The 22,619-nt window shown below is 42.3% G+C and overlaps 1 protein-coding gene across 1 annotated transcript in view; it reads left to right on the top strand.

Annotated features, from left to right (window-relative positions):
- The window catches only part of Man2a1 (mannosidase alpha class 2A member 1), a 162,371-nt gene that overhangs the window by 118,125 nt on the left and 21,627 nt on the right, over nucleotides 1-22,619 (top strand). Inside the window, exons 17-18 of the mRNA XM_052191903.1 lie at nucleotides 18,091-18,224; nucleotides 21,365-21,506. Coding sequence (XP_052047863.1) covers nucleotides 18,091-18,224; nucleotides 21,365-21,506 — 276 coding nt within the window. The remainder of the gene's footprint in view (nucleotides 1-18,090; nucleotides 18,225-21,364; nucleotides 21,507-22,619) is intronic.

The raw sequence follows: 22,619 nt of genomic DNA, 5'->3' as shown, positions 1-22,619 counted from the left end.
AGTAGAATAAACTTGGGATGACACATTTTGTTGCCAATATTAAATTTTTGTACCTTAAAAGCCAGGAGAGTTTAGAAGTGTGTTCGAAATGACAGGTGAGGTGAATGTGAAGTTAGCTCGGAGCGCTTTTCTAGATGAGCTTTATTAACTCTCAAGTCAGCACATAGTGACAGATAAACCTTGCGTTTACCTAGCATTTGTTTGTTTTATTCTAACATGGAAGTGGTTGGATGGGAGACCAGATACCTGAGCCACCAGAAAGGCTTTTTTCTAAGCCACATCACCTCTGACATCTGAGGTTGACCTCCTTTCAACAAGTTTGCCTCTCAGAGGAGATTAGCCACACACAGGAGAGACTTAGCCTTTCTTTCCCCGCTGGTCTTTGTGACCTGCTCCCGTCTGACTTGCTCTTCCGTTGTCTTCAAGGGCTCTTAGGTGGGTTTTGGTTTACTGAGGTTCTCATGAAGTCACTCAAAGCTTGAGGTAGGAATGTGGGGTCATCAAATGGATGATATTTGGGGTTTAAAATATGATGACGTTTCTAGGTGTTTAGAAACAGTCAAGCGTTCTTAGATATGCTACAGTTTGGCTTCCCAAAGAAACAGATGTTTAGGTGACTAAATGCTCGGTCAACAGGTCGGGTTCTGTTGTAGAATGAGACCTCCAGGCAATGCGTATGTTTCTGTGGATTGACTCTTAGCTGATATTTCTTAAAATAACAAAATACACCTCAGTTTTAACCTCCTGAGCTGTTTCTGTATCTAAGGTAAGTCCCTGCTTTCTCCAGCGTGCTCAGTATTTTCTGGATGAGTATTTATGAATGAAGCCTGTTAGTTATTGGTATCAAATTTCTTTTTAATTTAAATTTGTATCAGTTTTTAGTATTTATTTTAAGTTTCCTGTGCACACCTGTACACATGGATACTGGTGTTTGCAGAGGCCAGGAGAAGGCGCTGGCTCCCTGGGGCCTGGCGTTACAGGCTGGGAACAACACTTGGGGTCCTTGCAAGAGCAGTGCATTCTCTTCACCACTGACAGTATCTCTAATCCCTCTATTAAGATTTTAAGTTACATGCAAAGTAATGGTTTTCCTTATGGCATTTCATACAAGTACCAAATCTGTGAGATGTGAAGTAATGGGGTTATTAATATTATTTTCTCATGCATGCCATTATATTGTGTTGTTATCTGTTAGTTTCACAACATATTTTATTATTGTTTGGCAACACTGACAAATAGGAAGTGAGTTAATCTTGTAGATTGTCTCTTAACTGACCATGGGTATTCAGTATTCAGTGTAATGAACCAGTCTTTCCCAACTATGCAGAGGTCACCAAGCATCCTCTCCGTCCTCCGTGTGTGTCCTACCTGCGTTTTGCCTAATGTAACTTCTGTCAGGAATGTAAATCAGATGCTTTCCAGATTTCACAGGCCAACTGGTCATTACTGGTTGTGAGACCGACTGAGTGGAGAGGCCTTGCTACAGCTCTACTGATTTCTCTGTTTGCATTCACCACAGATTTGAAAGGCTCTCCTTTCTTAAAGTCACTTAGCTATTCACAAACACCACGGTTAAGGGCTGGAGAAATGGCTCGCCGGTTAAGAGTGGTGGCTGTTCTTGCAGAGAGCCCAAGTTCACTGACGAGCCCTCACACACACACACACACACTACAGAACTAGATTTGAAGAGAAGCGGATATGTTTGTCTTTTCATTGTCTCTCTCACGTGCCCCATTCAGAAGGGCTCTGAAAGAAGTCTCAGAGGCTCATGAACTTTGAGAGATCAAGATCAGAACTGCTTCAGCAACGTCTGAGGAAATTCTTTGATATTGTTTTGGGGTTTTTTTGTTTTTGTTTTTTTGTCAGGTTGACTAAGAAATCCATTTATAAACCCGCACAATTTAATCTGAAACTCTGGGAGCCATCTGGAATCATCTTCTAAAAGATTAGTTTGTAGGAAAATGGCATTTTCTCTGGTGATAACATGGACGGGGATAGGAGTTACTCTCTTTTTGCATTAGGCTGGTGTTTGAAGCTTGCTCGGGCTCTCCTGCTGCAGGAAACAGTGTGCTTGATGAGCATGGCGGTGCCTGAGCCCAAACACCACGAAAGGAGCACCTCAGCCGCAGCCAGCGGCACGGCCAACCAGAGCCCACTTCTTCACAGTTGTCTCTCTGACATCAACCACACTTTGAAAACGTAGGTTGCCATGGGTTACCAGCACGTCATATATGTTTTCATTGGCAAAAGGTTTAGGTCCTGAATCTGTTAAATGTCCTCCGTCCAGCTCCCCGCTACCACAGGCCTGTGTTTCCTTGACAGGTGGTTGTGAATGAGTGAGAATGTGTGTGGGAGCCTTAGGAGAAATATCCAAAGCGCAATTTTTATTCTTTTCCACAACATATTATAACAGCACTACACATGTGTAATGGATCTTGCTAAAAGAAAGCAAGAGGCCTGAGGCAAACATGTAATGGACTGCTGTCCGAAGCACAGGAGGAGAGACTCCAGGAGACTGAGGCGTATCCCCGCACGGCTGCAGCCAGCAAGCAGAGGGCTCGGGCTCTCTCTGCGCAGGTCTGAGGAGTCATGTAAAACCCCGTGGATTCATTATAATGCTTGACTTTTAGAGGCTCAGAATGTCCTTCCCCTGGTAAAATGTGTTAAGTATTCCCATTGGGGATGAGGGACCCCAGTCTTAGTGCAAATCCTTTGTGTGACTTCTCTGAAAGCTACGTAACCTTTTGGATTTATCCTGTAGGTTCCTGGTAACCCGTTTCTTAATCCATAGAAAGAGCACAGGGCCAGCTATGAATAACCCTCAGAGAGTCTTCAAAAAACTTAGAAGCAGATGAGAAGTGCTTGACTGCTTATTCTAGGATGTCTGCTGAGGCTGCCTGAGTTGGGGGCCTCCAGCCCTGGGGTCCACCCCCTTGTAACCGAGATCGCAGAGTTTCACTGAAGTCGTTTTATATTTCTATAAAAAGATTCATGAGAATGCTGAAATAGCTTACAATCAATCCCCTGTTTCCCCCCAGAGCTATATTCTATATTTAGTGTAAGAGTAAGAATCATTAAGTTATGGCCAAGCAGACCTAGGTAATTAAAACATTTTGGGGATATAATGTGCAATTGCCTGCTAAGGACTTTTTCCTTTTAATTGGAACTTTTAAAAAATGAAATAAGTCACTCTGTGTGGAACATGATCATTCCCTACAGGCATTCGAGAGAAGTTATTTTAAGGGTCCATAAGTACACTCTGGTTATATCAACTCAGACTCAGGCTCTCTGGGTTGTAGCTGCTGCATCTGACTTGTCCCTAATGGGGAAATGACAATGACGTCCCTGGTGAGTGTGCTTTGCAGAACTCTGATACTCAGTCCCAAGATCGGAAGCACATAGAAGTGTGCAGGCACAATTCCTAGCTCTGGCTCTGCAATGGGGACAGTTGCAGCTTCCACATCCGGGGCTTTCGTGGGGATAACTAAGTTACAGTACAGGAAGCCGGGTGATTTGCTAAGTGTTATGTTCATTTAAGAGGCAGAGTAGGCCAGAAAAATTATGTACTTTATATTTGAAATATAAAAATGATGAAAGAAAGGTCATTGGAGTTAGGAGAGGTGGAAGATTTGATATAGGGGTGATTTTTAGGGTGCTAGGTCTTGGCAAAACATCGAAATGGGCAGGAAGAAAGGGAAAAAAAGTTGGTTAGATCAAACCTTGTTTACTAGATGAAAGACTCTGTGTCTCCTATGTATTTTCTAAATTGACATGATATTTTTATTTGTATGTTTAAATAATTGCAAACTACGTCATTGTGGTTAACAGTGACATTTAAAAATAGACATAACCACGGGTGGTAATTCATTGCACAGTCATGAATTTTTAAAGAGGTTGTACAAATTGTTCCCTGGCTGTCTCCCCTTCCACATCTTCATTTTCTTCCTGTTGTCATATTTGTATCCTGTGTCCCCACGAGATACATCCTAATACTGCATTTTTGTGTTCGAGAGTCTTGTTTGTTGGTTGACTTTTCGTGACTTCTCTGAGACTGTAATCCTATCTGTTGAGCATATCTGTGTGCACACATGTTTAAAGTTTAAAAACTCATCCTACCGCTCTAAGTGGTATGTCTTTCTGGATTGAGTTATTAAAACAATGTAAATAATACATTACTGTTTTGAGAGTTTGTTTTAGAAACTTTAACAGAAATGTTCCTCTCAGTGAACTGGACCTTTTGGTTTTCTTAAGTACCAAATGCAAAGGTGCATTACTTATATGGATTAGAAACTGGTAATGGAAAAAGATTATAGGCCTATCATTTAATACAGAACTCCTTCTGAGTCAGGCACTGTATGTCACAAAATGACCATCAAACTTTTTTTTTTTCTGGTTAATTATTTTAACGATCATATTGCCTGATTGGGTATCCCTTCAATTTTGTCAAAGGCAAACAGTTGAAAACTATGTTTGACAGAAGTATTTGATAGTCATTTACAAATCTAATCAGACACCAATATCTCAGATTACATTTGCTTAGCATCTGTGTGAGTGGGAATGGGTGAGAAGTGTGCTTCCATCTCACACTACTTAGTCTCTTTCCCTCCTCCCTCTCCCTCCTCCCACTGTCCCTCCTCCCTCCCTTCTTTGTGCCTCCTAATTGTGTAAGTTGGGAGAAGTACTATTCAGAGTGGTAGAAAAGGTTTACAGACTTGCGGCTCCATGGCAGGACTGTTTTAAACAGATGAACATAGAGAGGTTTATGAACTCCCTGCTTCTTTGAAGGGCGCCTGGGACAGGGGCATGCCTGAGAGCTGAGCTGGGTTGAGAGTGCTCCTCAGTACCCAGTGGGCGCAGGTCTCTGCTCTTTTGCCTTTAGCCAGGACAAGCCTTGGGCATGGGGAAAGCACCAAGAAGCCTGGGAGGTGAGCTCCCTGGGAGGTGTTGTCTCCCAGGCCAGTGCTCTGTCTTGCTGCCTGCCTGTCTTGTGTTGATGGTGATTTGAAGACTGGAACTGTTTGATGTGTATGTTCTTTCCCAAACCTCTTGATTCACACAACCATTGTTTGCTTTTGAAAAGCAGCTTGTTGGGGTGAGGGGATGGCGGTGTTCCTCTTTCAAACCTCCTTCAAATTAATCCTTATTGATCCCATCTCCACCAACATTTGCACTTTACCCCCTTACTAAGACTTGCTTCTGCACTTGCGTTGCTGCAATGGCCTGGTTTTCCTCTGGGGCATTCCTCCTACGCTGTCTCATGCCTGCAGAGACTGGGTTGCATCTGGGCCAGGGTTTGTGCCTGGGAAAGAACTGCAGACCATCTGGCCTCCACACCCTGCCCTCTTCTGTTGTCCCACTTGCTGGTCCTTCCCTCCTTTCTGATAGCCTCCTCCTGCTCCCATAACATGTGCTCTGGTACGTTCTCTCCCTGTTCTGCTCCCCGTAATGTCTTTCCTTCTTCATTTTGTTGTCCCTTTTACAATCCTAACAGTCACTAATCCAGAGACCATGGAAGGAGAAAATGTGGGGTTTCTCTTTCTGGCTTATTGTATTTACCACAGTGACTTGCAGGTCCACCTATTTTCCTGTAAATTCTGTAATTTCTTTTTTTTTCCCTTTCTTATTTTTTAATAAATGAACAAAGTTTCACTGTCAAATGGTCACATTTTCCTTCAAGGCTGAGTATCTAGCCTGGTTCCATTTCTTAACCATTGTGCCTGGTGCAATACTATGTATGGACACATGTCTCTGTCATAGCAAGCTTTTTATAATTTGGGTGATTTACATTCAAAATATTCTGAAATTTTCACAGGGAAATATTCAAAGTCCAAAGCTCTTCTCTTCCCAACAGCTGCGGTAGCCCTGCTTCTCCATCTGTAACTGCTCAGTCCCTCTCAGCACAGATCAGCGTGATCTGATCACGGTTGAGAGCAGCACAGATGTATGGACATTAACACAAATATTTAGAAGTCAGCTGTACATGACAATATAGCAAAACAACAGCCTAGATCTAGGGTCCCTGGGCTCCCTTCCTATGATCTTTGACTCTGTTTATAGCATCCGGCGTGCATTTCCTTCTGTGGAGCAATCTCAAATCTAACCAAAAGAGTGATTAGTGCCCTGGTTACCCATAAGTGTCAACATGCACAGCTCGGCTATTTGAGGGGAAAAGTCTTACTTATGTAAGATTGGTACGTGGACATGTCTGAATTAGTGACGTAAAAACCCACAGTGGGTGGTACCATTCCTCAGGCAAGTCATCCTCTTGCGTGGATGAGTGCATGTGTCTGTCTGTTTGTCCCTCAGTGGTGGGCTGTACCTGCAAATATAATATAAAATAAACTCTTTGCTGGAAGTTGCCTTTGGCCAGAGTTATCACAGCAACAGAAAAGTAATTAGAACACCACCATAAATAGTCTGGCCACTAAGGTACCGGTGGGAACATCTTGCCTGCTGGTCAGTATTGTAAGATGGAGGGGGGGTTCACCATTGGCTAAGATGATTGATCCCCCCAGATGCCTGGATAGCACCTTCCAGTGCTATGAAAGTGAGGCCTAGCAGGGAGAGTTTCCTGGTCGGTTCAAGATCGATTTCTCTGTATTCTGCAATGAAAGTCTGTAGTGTCTTCAGTAATCTGTGGTGGGCAACCAGGAGTAGAGGCAGCAGCTCCCTGAGTAAGCTATCCCTCAGTCCGGCAATCCTGGTTTCCTGGTTTCCACACGTACTTCAGGTTAGATACTCAATGCTCACCTAAACAAACAAACAATAGGTTTGAAGCTGTGCAGCACATAGGAAAGGACATGTAACTTTTTTCTAGTTGGGTACAGGCCAGAGCCTTTCTTGACCTAATCACAGCTGCAAAGTGTTCGGGGCTCTCTTGCTTTTTATTCTAAACCTTCCTCTCATTAGATTTCCTCTGATAGGATGTGGCAAAAGTGCTATCTGAGTTAGCAGTGTCTCTGCCCTGGGAAAAATATGCTGTGTATTTCAGAACTGTTCGAAGGAGATGACGTAGAGAGGCCAGCACCAGTCTGTTCGCACCAAGTCAGGTTGCTGCGAGTGGGTTTGGCAAAGATACGACAAGGGGCATAGGGAGTGGACAGGAGGTAATGGGAACAAGGGGGGCGGTGGATGCGAGTATCAGTTTTGCTAATCAGAACTTCTTCCCCCCACTGTCATGCACAGAGCCCTCTGCGTATTTCCTGTGCCTTACCTTCCACACTCAGGACATAATAAGGATGGCCCCAGCTTTCTCTCTCAAGGAGTATGTATCTTAGGTCACTAAGCTAATTCTAAGCAAATATTACCCAGCTGAGGCTTCCTCTCCCTTGTCCCGGTTCTCCTGACCTGTTCTGCAGGGGAAGGCCCTGAGGATACCAGCACTGTCTGCACATCTGAGGCGGCTGTTGTAAAATTAAAATGTGACGAACCTGCTGGTGTCCATTGTTCTCCTGACCTCTAGGAAAACAGTCTTTCTTTGCAAGTGCATTAAAGTATTTTTATAAACACAAATAACACATGCATACTCCTTTGCCACAGTTTTAATGCATTATACATATAATGTTAAGCCCTTTGGAATCTCTCTGCCCCATGCCTTCTTCAGGAGAAGAAATGCAGGTATGTTCTCGTGGGCACATAGGCACTTCCATGCCTCTGGAAAAGCATAGCATGGTGTTTATGTCTATTTTCAGTCTAAGGTTTATAGCACTACACAAGAGTGTGCTCTCTCCAGAAGCCTGTCTGCCTGGGTAGACAGCTGCCCCATTCTTGTCCTCTGCAGCACCGTGCCCCATAGCATGGCGGCTTTCTAGTTGTCTCCCTCTTGACGGACATCTGGCGTGGTCTCCCATGTTTTACTCTTAGAAGCGGTAGTCGGAGGACGTGCAGGTGTGCACTTCAGTGCTACCCTCTGCTCCTCTCAGCTCTGAGGTGGTGAGGATCGCTTCTGGGCCTCTTGGCTAAGACGGCATGTAGTACAGCCAGGAGGAACTGCTACGGAACAGAGCCTGTGTCTGGAGTCACTTAAAAATAAACCTCATTATAAAAAGCTTGCAAATGAAAACCACTAAGATTAACCAGATCCAAAGACTACATCTCACTGAACCTATATGGTTAGAATAGCCAGGTTTTAAATACATATTATTTTCTTGACTTCTAAAGAAAGTGGCCTTTTAAAAATAGGGCTTGGGGTTGGTTGTTTTGTAAAGAGGCTTGGGTGCTGGCAAGCCTTATCCCTTAAGGAGAACTCAGTAGGTTGCTGTCTTGTATGGGATCAGCTCGGCACCTCCCTTCCTCTCCCACCCTCTCCCTCCCTCCCCTTTCTCTCCCCCTTCTCCCACTTTGCTCACTCCTCTCCTCTCCTTACCTTCCATCTAAGATCGTCTTTCTACTCAGTTACTGCACGCATCATGGTTTCTCCTCTCCCAGACCTGTCTGTAAAACAGCTTTGCCTCTCCAGACAGTGGTCTGCTGGAAACATGGGGACTGAGAGGTTTAGCTGTGATGTCACCAGCCTTGGACTCTCAGCAGGTGACATCCTCCTAGGCGTGACCATGGTGACACGTGTGTGCTTGTTCACGATGAAAATCGCTGTCCCTTTGTTTTTCCATGTTCTTTCACCTCTACCACATGCCAATTTGGTTTCCTCCTCCCATGCCAGGCTATTTCTGTTTGTTGAGGGGTGTGTTCTTCTTTCTTGGCCATTTCCTCGGAGTGGTAATGCAGCTCTTAGTCTGCTCAGAGGTTAGAAGTGGAATGTAAGGATGGTGTGTAAGAAAGCTTGTCTGTGAGAAGCCAGGAAACTCTGAGAAGACACACCACCTCCCTCCTGGGCTGAGGCTCAAGTCTGCCTTATACCTGGACAGCAGCTCAGGGGAGACTTGCTAGACTCCTGGTCGCTTTGTGCACCATGTCTTACCCGCCTCTAGTCTCGCTTTGTGTCGATCAGGACAAGAGCCTCCACTCTGCAGCAACAGGTCGGGTCTTAGCCCTGACTCCCCATGGCTTCGCCCCAACTGTGGCTGTGCTCCTCCCTCTTTCAAGGACTAACCTTGTACATCCGGAGATCACAGAAAACCCACAAGAACCTAGAAAGCCTTGGCTGCACAAGCCAGAGTATCCCGTCGCTTCACTTCACTACACTTCACTGTGTAGAGAGCACAGCCAGTGGGCCTGGCTGGCGTCTCGGGTCCTCTCCACTCATCCCTCAGGCCTCCCTGGAGGAGCTCAGGGAATTCCCAGCACAGGAATGCAGACCAGATTGGCACCTTCCACCCTTGCCACCCTTAGGGGTTACCTGCTCTCTGCGAACTCTGGCGCACTGACCTGCTTTTATCTCAGGCATAGGCTTTTATTTATTTGTTTGCTTGTTTTTTCGTAATAGGCATTTTAAGTTTGAACTTAGTTTGGAAGACTGGTTCTGAATTTAAATTAGTGCTTTGCAGATTTGTGAATGAACGCAGGGCTCCTTTTTAAGGGGCTTGAAGTGTTTGCCGCAACAGGATCTGAGCACAGTATTGGGCTTGAGAAAGATGACTTTCTCAATGGAATAATTTATCATTGCCAGAGGTAACATGAAATTATTAATTTTTTCCTTAAAGCGTGTTCTTTGTAAATGTTTTCTGGAGAGACATGAATTGAAATTAATGATATTCTCTCTTGTTAAGACTTCATTTTATTTCATGTATTCTGTTGACCCCCGAGAGAAAAATCTAATCTAGAGAGAAGGAAAGATAAAACAGCACCAGAAATCCTGCAGGCACTGCCAGTGAACTGGAGTTAGCTTCCGGTCACCCTCTGTCCTCCTTCAAGCTCCAGGAGCACTGTCCTTTTTGATGAGGATCTAATCTTGAGGGTTTGGATGCTGGCAATTGAACCGGGGGCCACACTTAAGCTAAGTACGTGCTGCACCGCAAGCCTTCTGTTATGTATTTGTGTATCTTAAGTTCATTAAATTTCCACATGCATTTCATTTTAGCTTAAAAACATTCCAGTTTCTATAAACATAATAAAAGTAATGTTTGCATCCAGAGTGATATATATCAGCTCAAAAGAAGATTGTACTGTATTATGTAACACACACACACACACACACACACACACTTATTTAACTTGTCAATAGTAGTGGAGGTATTCTTTTTTTTTTTTTTTCGTATACATAAAACATTTAATTGGGGCTGGCTTACAGTTTGAGAGGTTCATGCAGATTCTGAGACTCAAACCTGGATCCTCTGCAGGAGCAACAAGTACTCTTAGTGGGTGACTTCCCAACCCTCTCAGAGATGTCTTAAAATTTTTATGTTGTCACCTGTGTGGCACTTAGTTCAGTCAGTTTTTCAAATGGCTTACTCCTCCCAAGTGTTTTATTCCCCAGTTTTTTCCTTCCTTGTTTTCAATATCTTTCATTTGCTATGTATTCTTTGCCCTAGGTTTCTTATTTTTTGTTTGTTTTGTTCAATATATTTTTATTTACATTTCAAATGATTTCCCCTTTTCTGGCTACCTTGAAAGTCCCATAAGCCCTCTTTCCTCCCCCTGTTCCCCCATCCATTCCTTCCCACTTCCTTGTTCTGGTATTCCCCTACACTGCTGCACTGAGTCTTTCCAGAGCCAGGGGCCACTCCTCCATTTTTGAACATCATTTAATATGTGGAGTATGTCTTGGGTATTCAAAGTTTATAGGCTAATATCCACTTATCAGTGAGTGCATGCCATGATTGATCTTTTGAGACTGGGTTGCCTCACCTAGTATGATGTTTTCCAGCTCCATCCATTTGTCTAAGAATTTCATGAATTCATTGTTTCTAATGGCTGAATAGTACTCCATTGTGTAAATATACCACATTTTTTTGTATCCATTCCTCCATTGAGGGACACCTGGGTTCTTTCCAGCTTCTGGCTACCACAAACAGGGCTGCTATGAACATAGTGGAGCATGTGTCCTTATTGCATGCTGGGGAATCCTCTGGGTATATGCCCAGGAGTGGTGTAGCAGGGTCCTCTGGAAGTGTCATGCCAAGATTTCTGAGGAACTGCCAGACTGATTTGCAAAGTGGTTGTGCCATCTTACAATCCCACCAGCAGTGGAGGAGTGTTCCTCTTTCTTCACATCCTTGCCAGCACCTGCTGTCTCCTGAGTTTTTAACCTTAGCCATTCTGACTGGTGTGAGGTGAAATCTCAGGGTTGTTTTGATTTGCATTTCCCTGATGACTAATGATGTTGAACATTTCTTAAGGTGCTTCTCAGCCATCCGGAAGTTCTTTATGTGAAAATTCTTTGTTTAGCTCCATACCCCACTTTTTAATAGGGTTATTTGGTTAACTTGGGTCTACCTTCTTGAGTTCTTTGTATATATTAGATGTTAGCCCTCTGTCGGATTTAGGGTTGGTGAAGATCCTTTCCCAATCTGTTGGTTGACATTTTGTCCTTTTGACAGTGTCCTTTGCCTTACAAAAACGTTGTAATTTTATGACGTTCCATTTGTCAATTCTTGATCTTAGAGCCTAAGCTATTGGTGTTCTGTTCAGGGACTTTTCCCCTGTGCCCATGTCCTCAAGGGTCTTCCCCAGTTTCTTTTCTATTAGTTTCAGTGTGTCAGATTTTATATGGAGGTCCTTGATCCACTTGGAGTTGAGCTTACTACAAGGAGATAAGAATGGATCAATTCGCATTCTTCTGCATGCTGACCTCCAATTGAACCAGCACCATTTGTTGAAAAGGCTATCTTTTTTCCACTGGGTGTTTTCAGCTCCTTTATCGAAGATCAAGTGACCATAGGTGTGTGGATTCATTTCTGGATCTTCAATTCTATTCCATTGGTTCACTTGTCTGTCACTGTGCCAATACCATGCAGTTTTTAACACTATTGCTCTGTAGTATTGCTTGAAGTCAGGGATACTGATTCCCCCAGGATTTCTTTTACTGTTGAGAATAGTTTTAGCTATCCTGGGTTTTTTGTTATTCCAGATGAATTTGAGAATTGCTCTTTCTAACTCCATGAAGAACTGAGTTGGGATTTTGATGGGGATTGCGTTGAATCTGTAGATTGCTTTTGGCAAGATGGCCATTTTAACTATATTAATCCTGCCAATCCAAAAGCATTGAAGATTTTTCCATTTTCTAAGGTCATCTTTGATTTCCTTCTTCAGAGATCTGAAGTTCTTGTCGCATAAATCTTTCACTTGTTTGGTTAGAGTCACCCCAAGATACTTTATGCTATTTGTGGCTATTGTGAAGGGTGTCATTTCCCTAATTTCTTTCTCAGTCTGCTTGTCCTTTGAGTATAGAAAGGCTACTGATTTGCTTGAGTTGATTTTGTAACCAGCCACTTTGCTGAAGTTGTTTATCAGCTGTAGGAGTTCTCTGGTAGTTTTTTGGGTCACTTAAGTATACTATCATATCATCTGCAAATAGTGATAGTTTGACTTCTTCCTTTCCAATTTGTATCCATTTGACCTCCTTATGTTGTCTAATTGTTCTAGCTAGGACTTCAAGAACTATATTGAAAAGATATGGAGAGAAGGGGCAGCCTTGTCTAGTCCCTGATTTTAGTGGGTTTGTTTCAAGTTTCTCTCCATTAAGTTTGATGTTGGCTACTGGTTTGCTGTATATTGCTTTTCCTATGTTTAGATATGGGCCTTGAATTCCTGTTCTTTCCAAGACTTTGAGCATGAAAGGATGCTGCATTTTATCAAATGCTTTTTCAGCATCTAATGAAATGATCATGTGTTTTTTGTTTCTTTGAGTTTGTTTATGTAGTGGATAGCATTGATGGATTTCCATATATTGGACCATCCCTGCATCCCTGGGATTAAGCCTACTTGATCATGGTGGGTGATCATTTTGATGTGTTCTTGGATTCAGTTGGCAAGAATTTTATTGAGTATTTTTGCTTCGGTGTTCATAAGGGAAATTGGTCTGAAATTCTCTTTCTTTATTGGATCTTTGTGTGGTTTTGGTATCAGCGTAATTGTGGCTTCGTAGAAGGAGTTGGGTAGTGTTCCTTCTGTTTCTATTTGGTGGAATAGTTTGAAAAGTATTGATGTTAAGTCTTCTTTGAAGGTCTGATAGAATTCTGCACTAAAACCATCTGGTCCTGTGCTTTTTTTGCTCGGAACACTTTCTATGACCCCTTCTGTTCCTTTAGGGGTTATGGGCCTGTTTAGATGATCTGTTTGATCCTGATTTAATTTTGGTATTTGGTATCTGTCTAAGAAATTGTCCATTTCCTCCAGATTCTCCAGTTGTGCTGAGTACAGGCTTTTGTAATAGGATCTGATAATTTTTTGAATTTCCTCCATTTCTGTTGTTATATATCCCTTTTCATTTCTAATTTTGTTAATTTGGATACTGTCTCTGTGCCCTTTGGTTTGTCTGGCTAAGGGTTTATCTATCTTGTTGATTTTTTTCAAAGAACCAGCTCCTGGTTTTGTTGATTATTTGTATGTTTTTCTTAGTTTCTACTTGATTGATTTCAGCCCTGAGTTTGATGATTTTTTCTCTTCTTCTCCTCCTGGGTGGATTAGCTTTGTTTTGTTCCAGGACTTTCACTTGTGCCATTAAGTTTCTAGTGTATGATCTCTCCAATTTCTTTTTCGAGGCACTCAAAGCTGTGAGTTTTCCTCTTAGCACTGCTTTCATTGTGTCCCATAAATTTGGGTATGTTGTTCCTTCATTTTTGTTAAATTCTGAAAAGTCTTTGATTTCTTTCTTTATTTCTTCTTTGACCAAGGTATCATTGAGTATAGTTCAGTTTCCATGTGTATGTGGGTTTTCTGTTGTTTTTATTGTTATTAAAGACCACTTTTACTCCATAGTGATCTGATAGGAGGCATGGGATTATTTCAATCTTCTTATATTTGTTGAGGTCTGTCTTGTGACCAACTATATGATTGATTTTGGAGAAGGTACCATGAGGTGCTGAGAAAAAGTTAACTTCTTTTTCTTTGGGATGAAAAGTTACATATATATATAAATGTTAAATCCAATTGGTCCAAAGCTTCAATTAGTTTCACTGTCTCCCTGTTTAGTTTCTGTTTTCCTGATTGGTCCACAATTATTGTGTTAGGTACAATGTGTGCTTTGAGCTTTAGTAAAGCTTCTTTTATGAATGAGGGTGTCCTTGCATTTGGAGCATAGATGTTCAGGATTGAGAGTTCTTCTTGGTGGATTTTTCCTTTGACCAGCAAGAAGTGTCCTTCCATGTCTCTTTTGATGACATTAGGTTGAAAGTCAATTTTATCTGATATTAGAATGGCAACTCCGACTTGTTTCCTGAGACCTTTTGCTTGTAGAATTGTCTTCCAGCCTTTTACTCTAAGGTAGTGTTTGTCTTTGACACTGAGGTGTGTTTCCTGTATGCAGCAAAATGTAGGGTCCTGTTTATGTAACCAGTCTGTTAATCTATGTCTTTTTTATTGGGGAATTGAGTCCATTGATGTTAAGAGATATTAAGGAGTAGTGATTATTGCTTCCTATCATTTTTGATGTTAATTTCATACTTGTGTGGTTATTTACTTTTGGGTTTGAAGAAAGATTATTATCCTGCTTTTTCCAGGGTATAGTTTCCCTCCTTGTATTCGTGTTTTCCCCCTATTAACCTTTGTAGGGCTGGGTTTGTGGAAAGATACTGTGTAAATTTGGTTTTGTTATGGACTATCTTGGTTTCTCCATCTATAATAATTGAGAGTTTTGCTGGGTATTGTAGTCTTTGCTGGCATTTGTGTTCTCTTAGCGTCTGCATGAGCTCTGCCCAGGATCTTGTAGCTTTCATGGTCTCTGGTGAGAAGTCTGGTGTAATTCTGATAGGTCTTCCTTTATATGTTACTTGCCCTTTTTCTCTTACTGCCTTTAGTATTCTTTCTTTGTTTAGTACATTTTTGATTATTATGTGACGGGAGGTATTTCTATTCTGATCCAGTCTGTTTGGAGTTCTGTAGGCTTCTTGTATATTCATGGGCATCTCTCTCTTTAGGTTAGGGAAGTTTTCTTCCATAATTTTGTTGAAGATATTTGCTGGCCCTTTAAGTTATAAATCTTCACTCTCATCAATGCCTATAATCCTTAGGTTTGGCTTTCTTATTGTGTCCTGGATTTCCTGGATGTTTTGGGTTACAAGCTTTTTGCATTTTGCATTTTCTTTGACTGTTGAGTCCATGGTTTCTATGGTATCTTCGGCATCTGAGATTCTTTCTTCTATCTCTTGTATTCTGTTGTTGATATTTGCATCTATGGCCCCTGATTTCTTCCCAAGGTTTTCTATCTCTGAAGTTGTCTCCCTTTGCAATTTCATAGTTGTTTCTACTTCTGTTTTTAGATCCTGGATGTTTTCGTTCAGTTCCTTCACTTGCTTGTTTGTGTTTTCCTGTAATTCTTTGAGAGATTTTTGTGTTTCCTCTTTCATGACTTCTGCCTGTTGATCAAATTTCTCCTGTATTTCTTTAAGTGATTTTTGCATTTCCTCCTTTTTGTCTAGTATCTTTTGACCCATATTCTCCTGAATTTCTTTAAGTGATTTTTGTGTTTCCCTTTTAAGGGCTTCTAGCTTTTGATCATTCTTCTCCTGAATTTCTTTAAGAGATTTATTTATGTCCTTCATGTGTCCTCTAACAGCATCATGACCAGTGGTGTTAGATGGTCTTATTGTCACTGGCTGGTGCTTCAACCTTCTGTGGACCTTTAAGGCTATTTCAGTGACACTGGATGCCTGAGTTTCCTCTGGCCCAGATTGCTGATGTGCTACCTTCCTCTTTTGTGCCATTGGAACCCTGCTGAGTTTTACCCCAAGCAATGTTATATTTGGGTTGTCTCAGTGAACCAGATGCTCCCTGACTGCTCTGTCATGGAGCTAAGATAGCAGTGGAGAGTCACTCCCTCTGCTGATCCCCATGTAGGACACAGGCCCCATAACCAGCTGGCTGGTAGTCGAACCTCCTATGTGCTCAGGTCCTGGGCGCATGCAGACCCCTGGCGGTTTGTGCCCCCAGAGATCTTAACCTCTGGATATCTCAGTACCTGGTGCTGCTTTTCTGCCCCAGCAGGCAGGGAAGATGGCAGCGGGGGAGTCACTCCCTCTGCTGATCTCCACTTAGGACACAGGCCCCACGCCAGGCTGGCTGGCAGATGAACCGCCTATGTGCTCAGGTCCGGCACAGGCAGACTTCTGGCGGTTTGTGCCCCCAGAGCTCTTAAACTCAGGATATCTCAGTACCTGGTGCTGCTTTTCTGCCCTGGCAGGCAGGGAAGATGGTGTTCTTTCTTTTAAACTATTTCATCATTCTGATTATGGCCATTAAAAGAGTGCCCCCATGTCCTCCCCATTCCTGGCAGTTGCACCCCATGAGTTGAAAACGTGAGACTGAGGTTGGCATCAGGTGAGGGACTTGAATTGAAGAAACATGAGCCAGAGCAAGTCTGTGCACTTGTGCAGACTCTGTTGGCAGAGGCTTCAGCCCACTTCCTATCTCCAGCCCCACGTTATCCTTTGTTCTCTGTGTTGCCTATTTTCATGTCAGCTTCACACAAGCTAGAGTCACTTGGGAAGAGGGAACCTCAGATGAGAAAATGTCCCCACCAGACTGGCCTGTGGGTAAGCCTGTGGTGTGTTGTCTTGATTGATGGAGAGAACCCAGATCCCTGTGAGCAGTGCCGGGCTGTTGTCCTGGAACCTGTGAGAAGGCCGGCTGTGCAAGCCACGAGGAGCTCCTGAGGGAAGCGGCCTTCCTGCATGACTCCTATGTCAGCTCTTCCCTCCAGGTTTTGCTTCAAATTCTTGTCCCGACTTCCCTTCCTGGTGACCTGTATAGGGACATATAAGTTGAGATAACCCTTTCTTCCTCAAGTAACTTTGTCCATGGTGCACCTGTAGTGTCTGAACTAGCAGTATGTGCATCCTTTTCCAAAAACCCCAAGACTCCTCCTGTGACTTGTTGCCACGCTATGGGAGAAAATGGGTTCTTTTTGGCTCCCACGGAAAAGTCTTCCTTTCTCTGTTCTTCTTGCTCCTTTTCTTAATGTATTTTATCTTATCTGCTAGGTGTCAGTCTGGTGGGAGTCACTATACAGACACATGTATATACACACATACATATATACCCATACGTACAAACACATACACATATATATACATATACACATACACACACACACACACACACACACACACACACACACACACATACACACACACCTCCAGGGCAATTGGAACATCACAAGGATCAGCTTTGGCAAAGGACCAGGACTAGGTCTCCTCTTCTGTCTCCTTCCCTGCGTCTATGGAGAAGACACTAAAGTAGCTCTCCTCACATACTCCATCTCTACTAAATGTGTTGAATTTCTACACAACACCTCTTTGTCTCCGAAATTTACCCAGTGCTTCCCTGAGGACCCAACAGTGCAGTTAAGGTAGAGTGCCAAGTAGATACTAATAAGCCACTTTAGTTTTCGGCAAAAGAATTATAAAAATCTAAGTTTGACACATCGGCAAGGTGTCCTCTCCTCTGTGTTGTAAAAGGCAGAATGGATCATGCTGTAACAGGAGACCCAAGGGACAAGGGAACACAATTAAAATTGATTTAATTTCTAAGGCTCCCTTCAAATTACAATCCCTAAGTAATAGCAAGTTAATAATGCTCCTAGCTATAAATTATCTCATGGGATCCCAGCTCCTCATAAAACATTGAAAGGGCGGTAACACACTGTGCTGAGTGAGCAGAGTGTAAACTCAGTAGTTCCTGGTTCTAGGGAATCAAAGCAGCCTATGTTATGGTGCCTCTCCTGGAGAGAATGATTCAGGTGAGCTGCTGGCCTGCGGGGCCTGCTCTGTCCTTCCTGTCTTCCTGCCCCTCAGAACCATTGAGAACTATGTGGTGTGCGGTTCTCTTGCTTCCTTCCAGCCTTTTATCTTGCAGTCTTAAGTAAATACTGTCTCCAGTCTGATAGCAAGAGGAAAATGTTAAATTGTTATACCATTACATGAGAGATGGTTAAGAGTCAGAAAACAAGGAAAGACATGGGAAGAGATTTTACAGTATCTTTAAAGAATATGGAGACAATAATTGCTTTTGTTAATGTGTATTTTCTTTTAAATTTAGGAATAGAAGGGCAGTCCATGGAAATTTCTAATGTTGTGGACATCAGGAATGTGTATAACCGTGAGATTGTAATGAGAATTTCATCTAAAATAAACAACCAAAACAGATATTATACTGACCTAAATGGATATCAGGTAATTTTCTCTAAAATCTCTGTGATGAATGTATTTATATGCCATTTTATATGTATATTTATGTGGTATTTGTGGCAGATATGTATGTTCATGTGTGGAGCATGTAGTTTTATGCAGGATAATTGCCCAGTGAATTTTTGAGTCATTTATAAAATATTTCTAAATTTCCAACTATTTCTAGAATAGAGACAGTTTTGTTTTGTTTTGTTTTTTCCTTTGGATTTGGTTTTTTCGAGACAGGGTTTCTCTGTATAGCCCTGGCTGTCCTGGAACTCACTCTGTAGACCAGGCTGGCCTCGAACTCAGAAATCCGCCTGCCTCTGCCTCCCAGAGTGCTGGGATTGCAGGCGTGCACTACCACCGCCCAGCGAATAGAGACAGTTTTAACAGACAGACAGTTGTAGGTTCTACTGTCAGATTTCCAAAGGTAGAATAAATTATTAAGAGAGATGATGTTTTTAGAGTGTCTACTTATAAAATTTTATTTTATTTTCTTAAATTGAAGCTAAGGGGCTGGAGAGAGTGTCCCCGAGAGGGGAACTTGTTCAGGTCTTAACATCCATGTCAGCTGCCTCATAACGAGTTGTAACTCCAGTCCAAGGCATCTGGCCTATCTGGGAACCTAGTTACACATGATAAACATAAAATCTCTCTCTTTCTCTCTGTTACACACACATTTTTTAAAAAAAATAAATCTTTAAAATTGAGAATTTGATGACCATCAATATATTAAACACTTTTCTAAAATTATACATAAAAGGAAACATAATTAGGGATTGGAAGATATCTTTTTTCTTCATAAAGAACTCATACATCCATATCATTGATTCCTCGTAATGTAATGATGGCGTCTTTTAGGTTAAAAGGCAGTCCCCTGCATCCGTTAACGTTGCGTGGATGTGCACATCCACACAGGCAAGTACCCGGAGACGTATATGCCACTTTAGAAGTGTGGGATGCTACATATTTAATCAAAATTACCATATAGTAATTATAAATATAGTAAGAAAATTAATTCTTATACTTTACTTGTACGTTACAGATATTTTTAACTGTGCCCAAGAGAACTTTTTGGTTGGACTGCTACTTTAATTTCTATTATTTTGAGTGTATATGTGTGACAACTTGTCTTTTGAATAATACCACTAAAAAAACGAGCATATTTTTGAAGCATTTGCATTTCAAAAACTCCTGGCTATGAATAGAAATAATTTCACAACATATGCTTTTTACTTGGTCTGATTTTCAACTGGCTATAAGTGGAAAGGGCTGGATAATTTTCTCTTCTATGATTTCCTGCAAAAAGTTAAATTTAAACCTTCTCCAGAGAACAGCAATCGCAGCATACATTGTGATTGGCACACTCATTCTGCTGCGGCCCTTTGGTTTTCAAATGAAACTCTGACTTCATGGTGATTCATTTTTCTTATACCCTAAAAGAAAACATTTTCTTAAAATCTCACAGAGACAAATATTTGTGTATGTTGGTTTACATGTGAAAAAGAACGCGTAGTAAAAACTGAATTACTGAGACTGTGCGTCTTGTTGTACGAGATACTGATATTATTTCTGGTACAAAGTGTAAATATTTCTTATAATAAGCCCTGTTTTAACCTATGGAAGTAGTTGTTCTTGGGCAAAACTAGAGAGGCTCCCAGGAGGAGGTCAAGAAGAACACAGATGAGGCGACTCTGCGTGCCCTTTCATAACTTTGAAGCTGATCTGATGGGGTGTGGGGAGAAGGCTTGCTCAGAGAGTGCTCAGGGGTGGCCTGCCTACCTGCTCCTCCTCTCCTCCTGTGGTCTCTCTCATACTCACTGCTTCCTCTCCTAGGGTTGCCATGAGGTTTTGCTTTGTCTTTTTGGTGTTTTGTTTTGTTTTGTTTTACCACAAACTGGGTCTCTTGAAAGAACAGAACATCATTCTTTCATTGTCTTGGCGAGCAGCTGTCTGGAGTCAGGCTGTGTACAGGGCCGCCCACCTGCCCAGGGACCTCTCCTGCCCCGCTGCCTCCCAGCTTCTTGCATTCGCATATGGCAACCCCTGGTGTCATCTGCTGTGCACTTGCCTGGCTTATTCCTCTGTGTCACCTGGTATCCCTCGCAGTGTGTCTGCATGTCTTTATTACAAGGAGGTCAGGTTTGGGCCATGTCAGTTTCTGAAATCAGTTGTCTCAAAATCAGATCAGTTTCACAGGTTATAGTTTACTGTGAGTTTGAAGAGGGTGGTGGGGACCAGTGAGGGCTTGCTGAGGAGACCGAAGGTCAGAACTTCAAATCTCGCATAAGCTTAGGCAGGAGTTCCCTTCCATCTCTAGATGCTCGGTTCTCATGAGTCACGGCATTAACTTCCTGCATCGACTGGTTTTGAGTTTCATTTTAAACTTTTGTAAGTTTAAACAAGGAGGTGGCATTTTGAAGTGGTAACAGGGAGGTGGCATTTTGAAGCGGAAAGAGTAAATCCCAGTGATGACAGAGGCTTGAGCACATACTGGCTCTCAGGACAGACAGACGGACAGACGGATGGCCTCACAAAAGGTAGAGTCTATGTCTTGCCTTCAAACCCGAGGCTGTAAGGCTGGAATTCAGAACCATCCCAATTTTAAAATAAACAAGAGTAAACACTGAAATGTTTTAACTATGAGTATGTTCTTGATTATAATGTAATATGTTAGAGGATTTGGAGGCAAGCTCTGTGGTGTTTATTAAAACTGATTGGAGAATAATAGATATTTCTTGAAAGAGGGTGGAGAGCTACTGTACTTAGCATTCACCAAAGGCAGTATGTTAGATCTAGATAAAATATGAATACTTAATACCTTCATAATTTGTTTTATGCAAATATGGGTAGCCAGAGGACTTCTGCTGGGCATTTTGTGTGTGTGTGATTTTAAATAGAAATGCCTGTTTTAAAATCCAGAAAAGTTCTACCTTTCACACTTAAAAACTGTCTTCTGGGGACCTTGCGGTTCCTCTGCATATGATTTTAAGGAGTGTTTTAATTTTTATATATATCTTTGCTTAAACAAGAACAGAAATTATGCCCTTTCTCTTTGGGGAAGAGATAACTAAATAATCTAATTTATAGAAGTGTATGTGTAAATAATACTCATACAAAGTAAGAATTGCTTGGTTTCCTAGATTCAGCCTAGAAGGACAATGGGCAAATTGCCTCTTCAAGCCAACGTCTACCCGATGAGCACAATGGCGTACATCCAGGACTCGGAGCACCGGCTCACGCTGCTCACCGCCCAAGCCTTAGGCGCGTCCAGCATGGCTTCCGGTATGTGCTGTCAACGATCCACGCTGAAAGCTCTCAGTTCTAACTGAATAGTATTTCTGTGGTCAAATATATTAACTATCCTCCTCATTAACTGCTGTCCTTTAAGAATCAGACAAGTAAGCCGGGCGGTGGTGGCGCACGCCTGTAATCCCAGCACTCTGGGAGGCAGAGGCAGGCAGATTTCTGAGTTCGAGGCTAGCCTGGTCTACAGGGTGAGTTCCAGGACAGCCAGGGCTATACAGAGAAACCCTGTCTTGAAAAAAACCAAATCCAAAAAAAAAAAAAACAAACCAAAAAAAGAAAGAATCAAACAAGTAGCTAACACACGGCTTTGTGAGACCTACGTAAGATGAGTATCCTCGCTCTTCGAGTAATAAACTGGAGGCTAAGACACCACGCTTGGGTGGTTTTAAAGATAAAGTGTTTTCATTAGCTTTCATTGTAACAGAAATACCTTTGGGCAAGAAAGACTTTTCCGTCACAATCTCAGAGACTTCCGTTGTAATCCCTCGGCTCTCTTGATTTTAAGCTGTGGTGAGCTGACATCATGGTAGTTAGGAAGAAGAAAGAGACAGGAACAGGAAGAGAGAGGACACACCCTCCCGGCCTTCAACCAGTGATCCCATTCAACTCAGCCCTGCTTGTAACAGCCCATTTAGCTGTGAAACCCCTGTGAGTTACAATTGATGGAGTTAGTTTTGATCTCATCACTTCTGAGTGGCCCTGATAGCTAAGGACCAAGCCTCCAACACAGAGACTTTGGGAAACACTCCGTGTACAAATGGTAGCTGAAATTTACTTTCACTAGCCTATCATTTATAGAGATCTCCGTGGTTTACCGGATCGGAAACCTAAAACTCCAGAAGCTTACACAGTTTGCTCAAGTTTGCAAAAAGGATGTTGTTGTTCAAACTTACAGTGTTGGGGTCTTTTGTTTTTGTTTTTCTTCTGGATTGTGGTACGGTGACCTCTCCCCTCGACGGCTTCATGTGTAGAAGACCTGCTCCCAAAACGGTGATGCCATTGGCGGGTGATTGCTAAGCAGTAATGAAGGAAGGCAGAAATGATAACATTTTTTATGTATTCTTAGTAGCTACTTCGACTTAACAAAAG

Source organism: Apodemus sylvaticus, chromosome 9 (genome assembly GCF_947179515.1).
Source record: "Apodemus sylvaticus chromosome 9, mApoSyl1.1, whole genome shotgun sequence".
Classification (NCBI taxonomy): domain Eukaryota; kingdom Metazoa; phylum Chordata; class Mammalia; order Rodentia; family Muridae; genus Apodemus; species Apodemus sylvaticus.
This window is presented reverse-complemented; position numbering and strand designations above follow the sequence as displayed.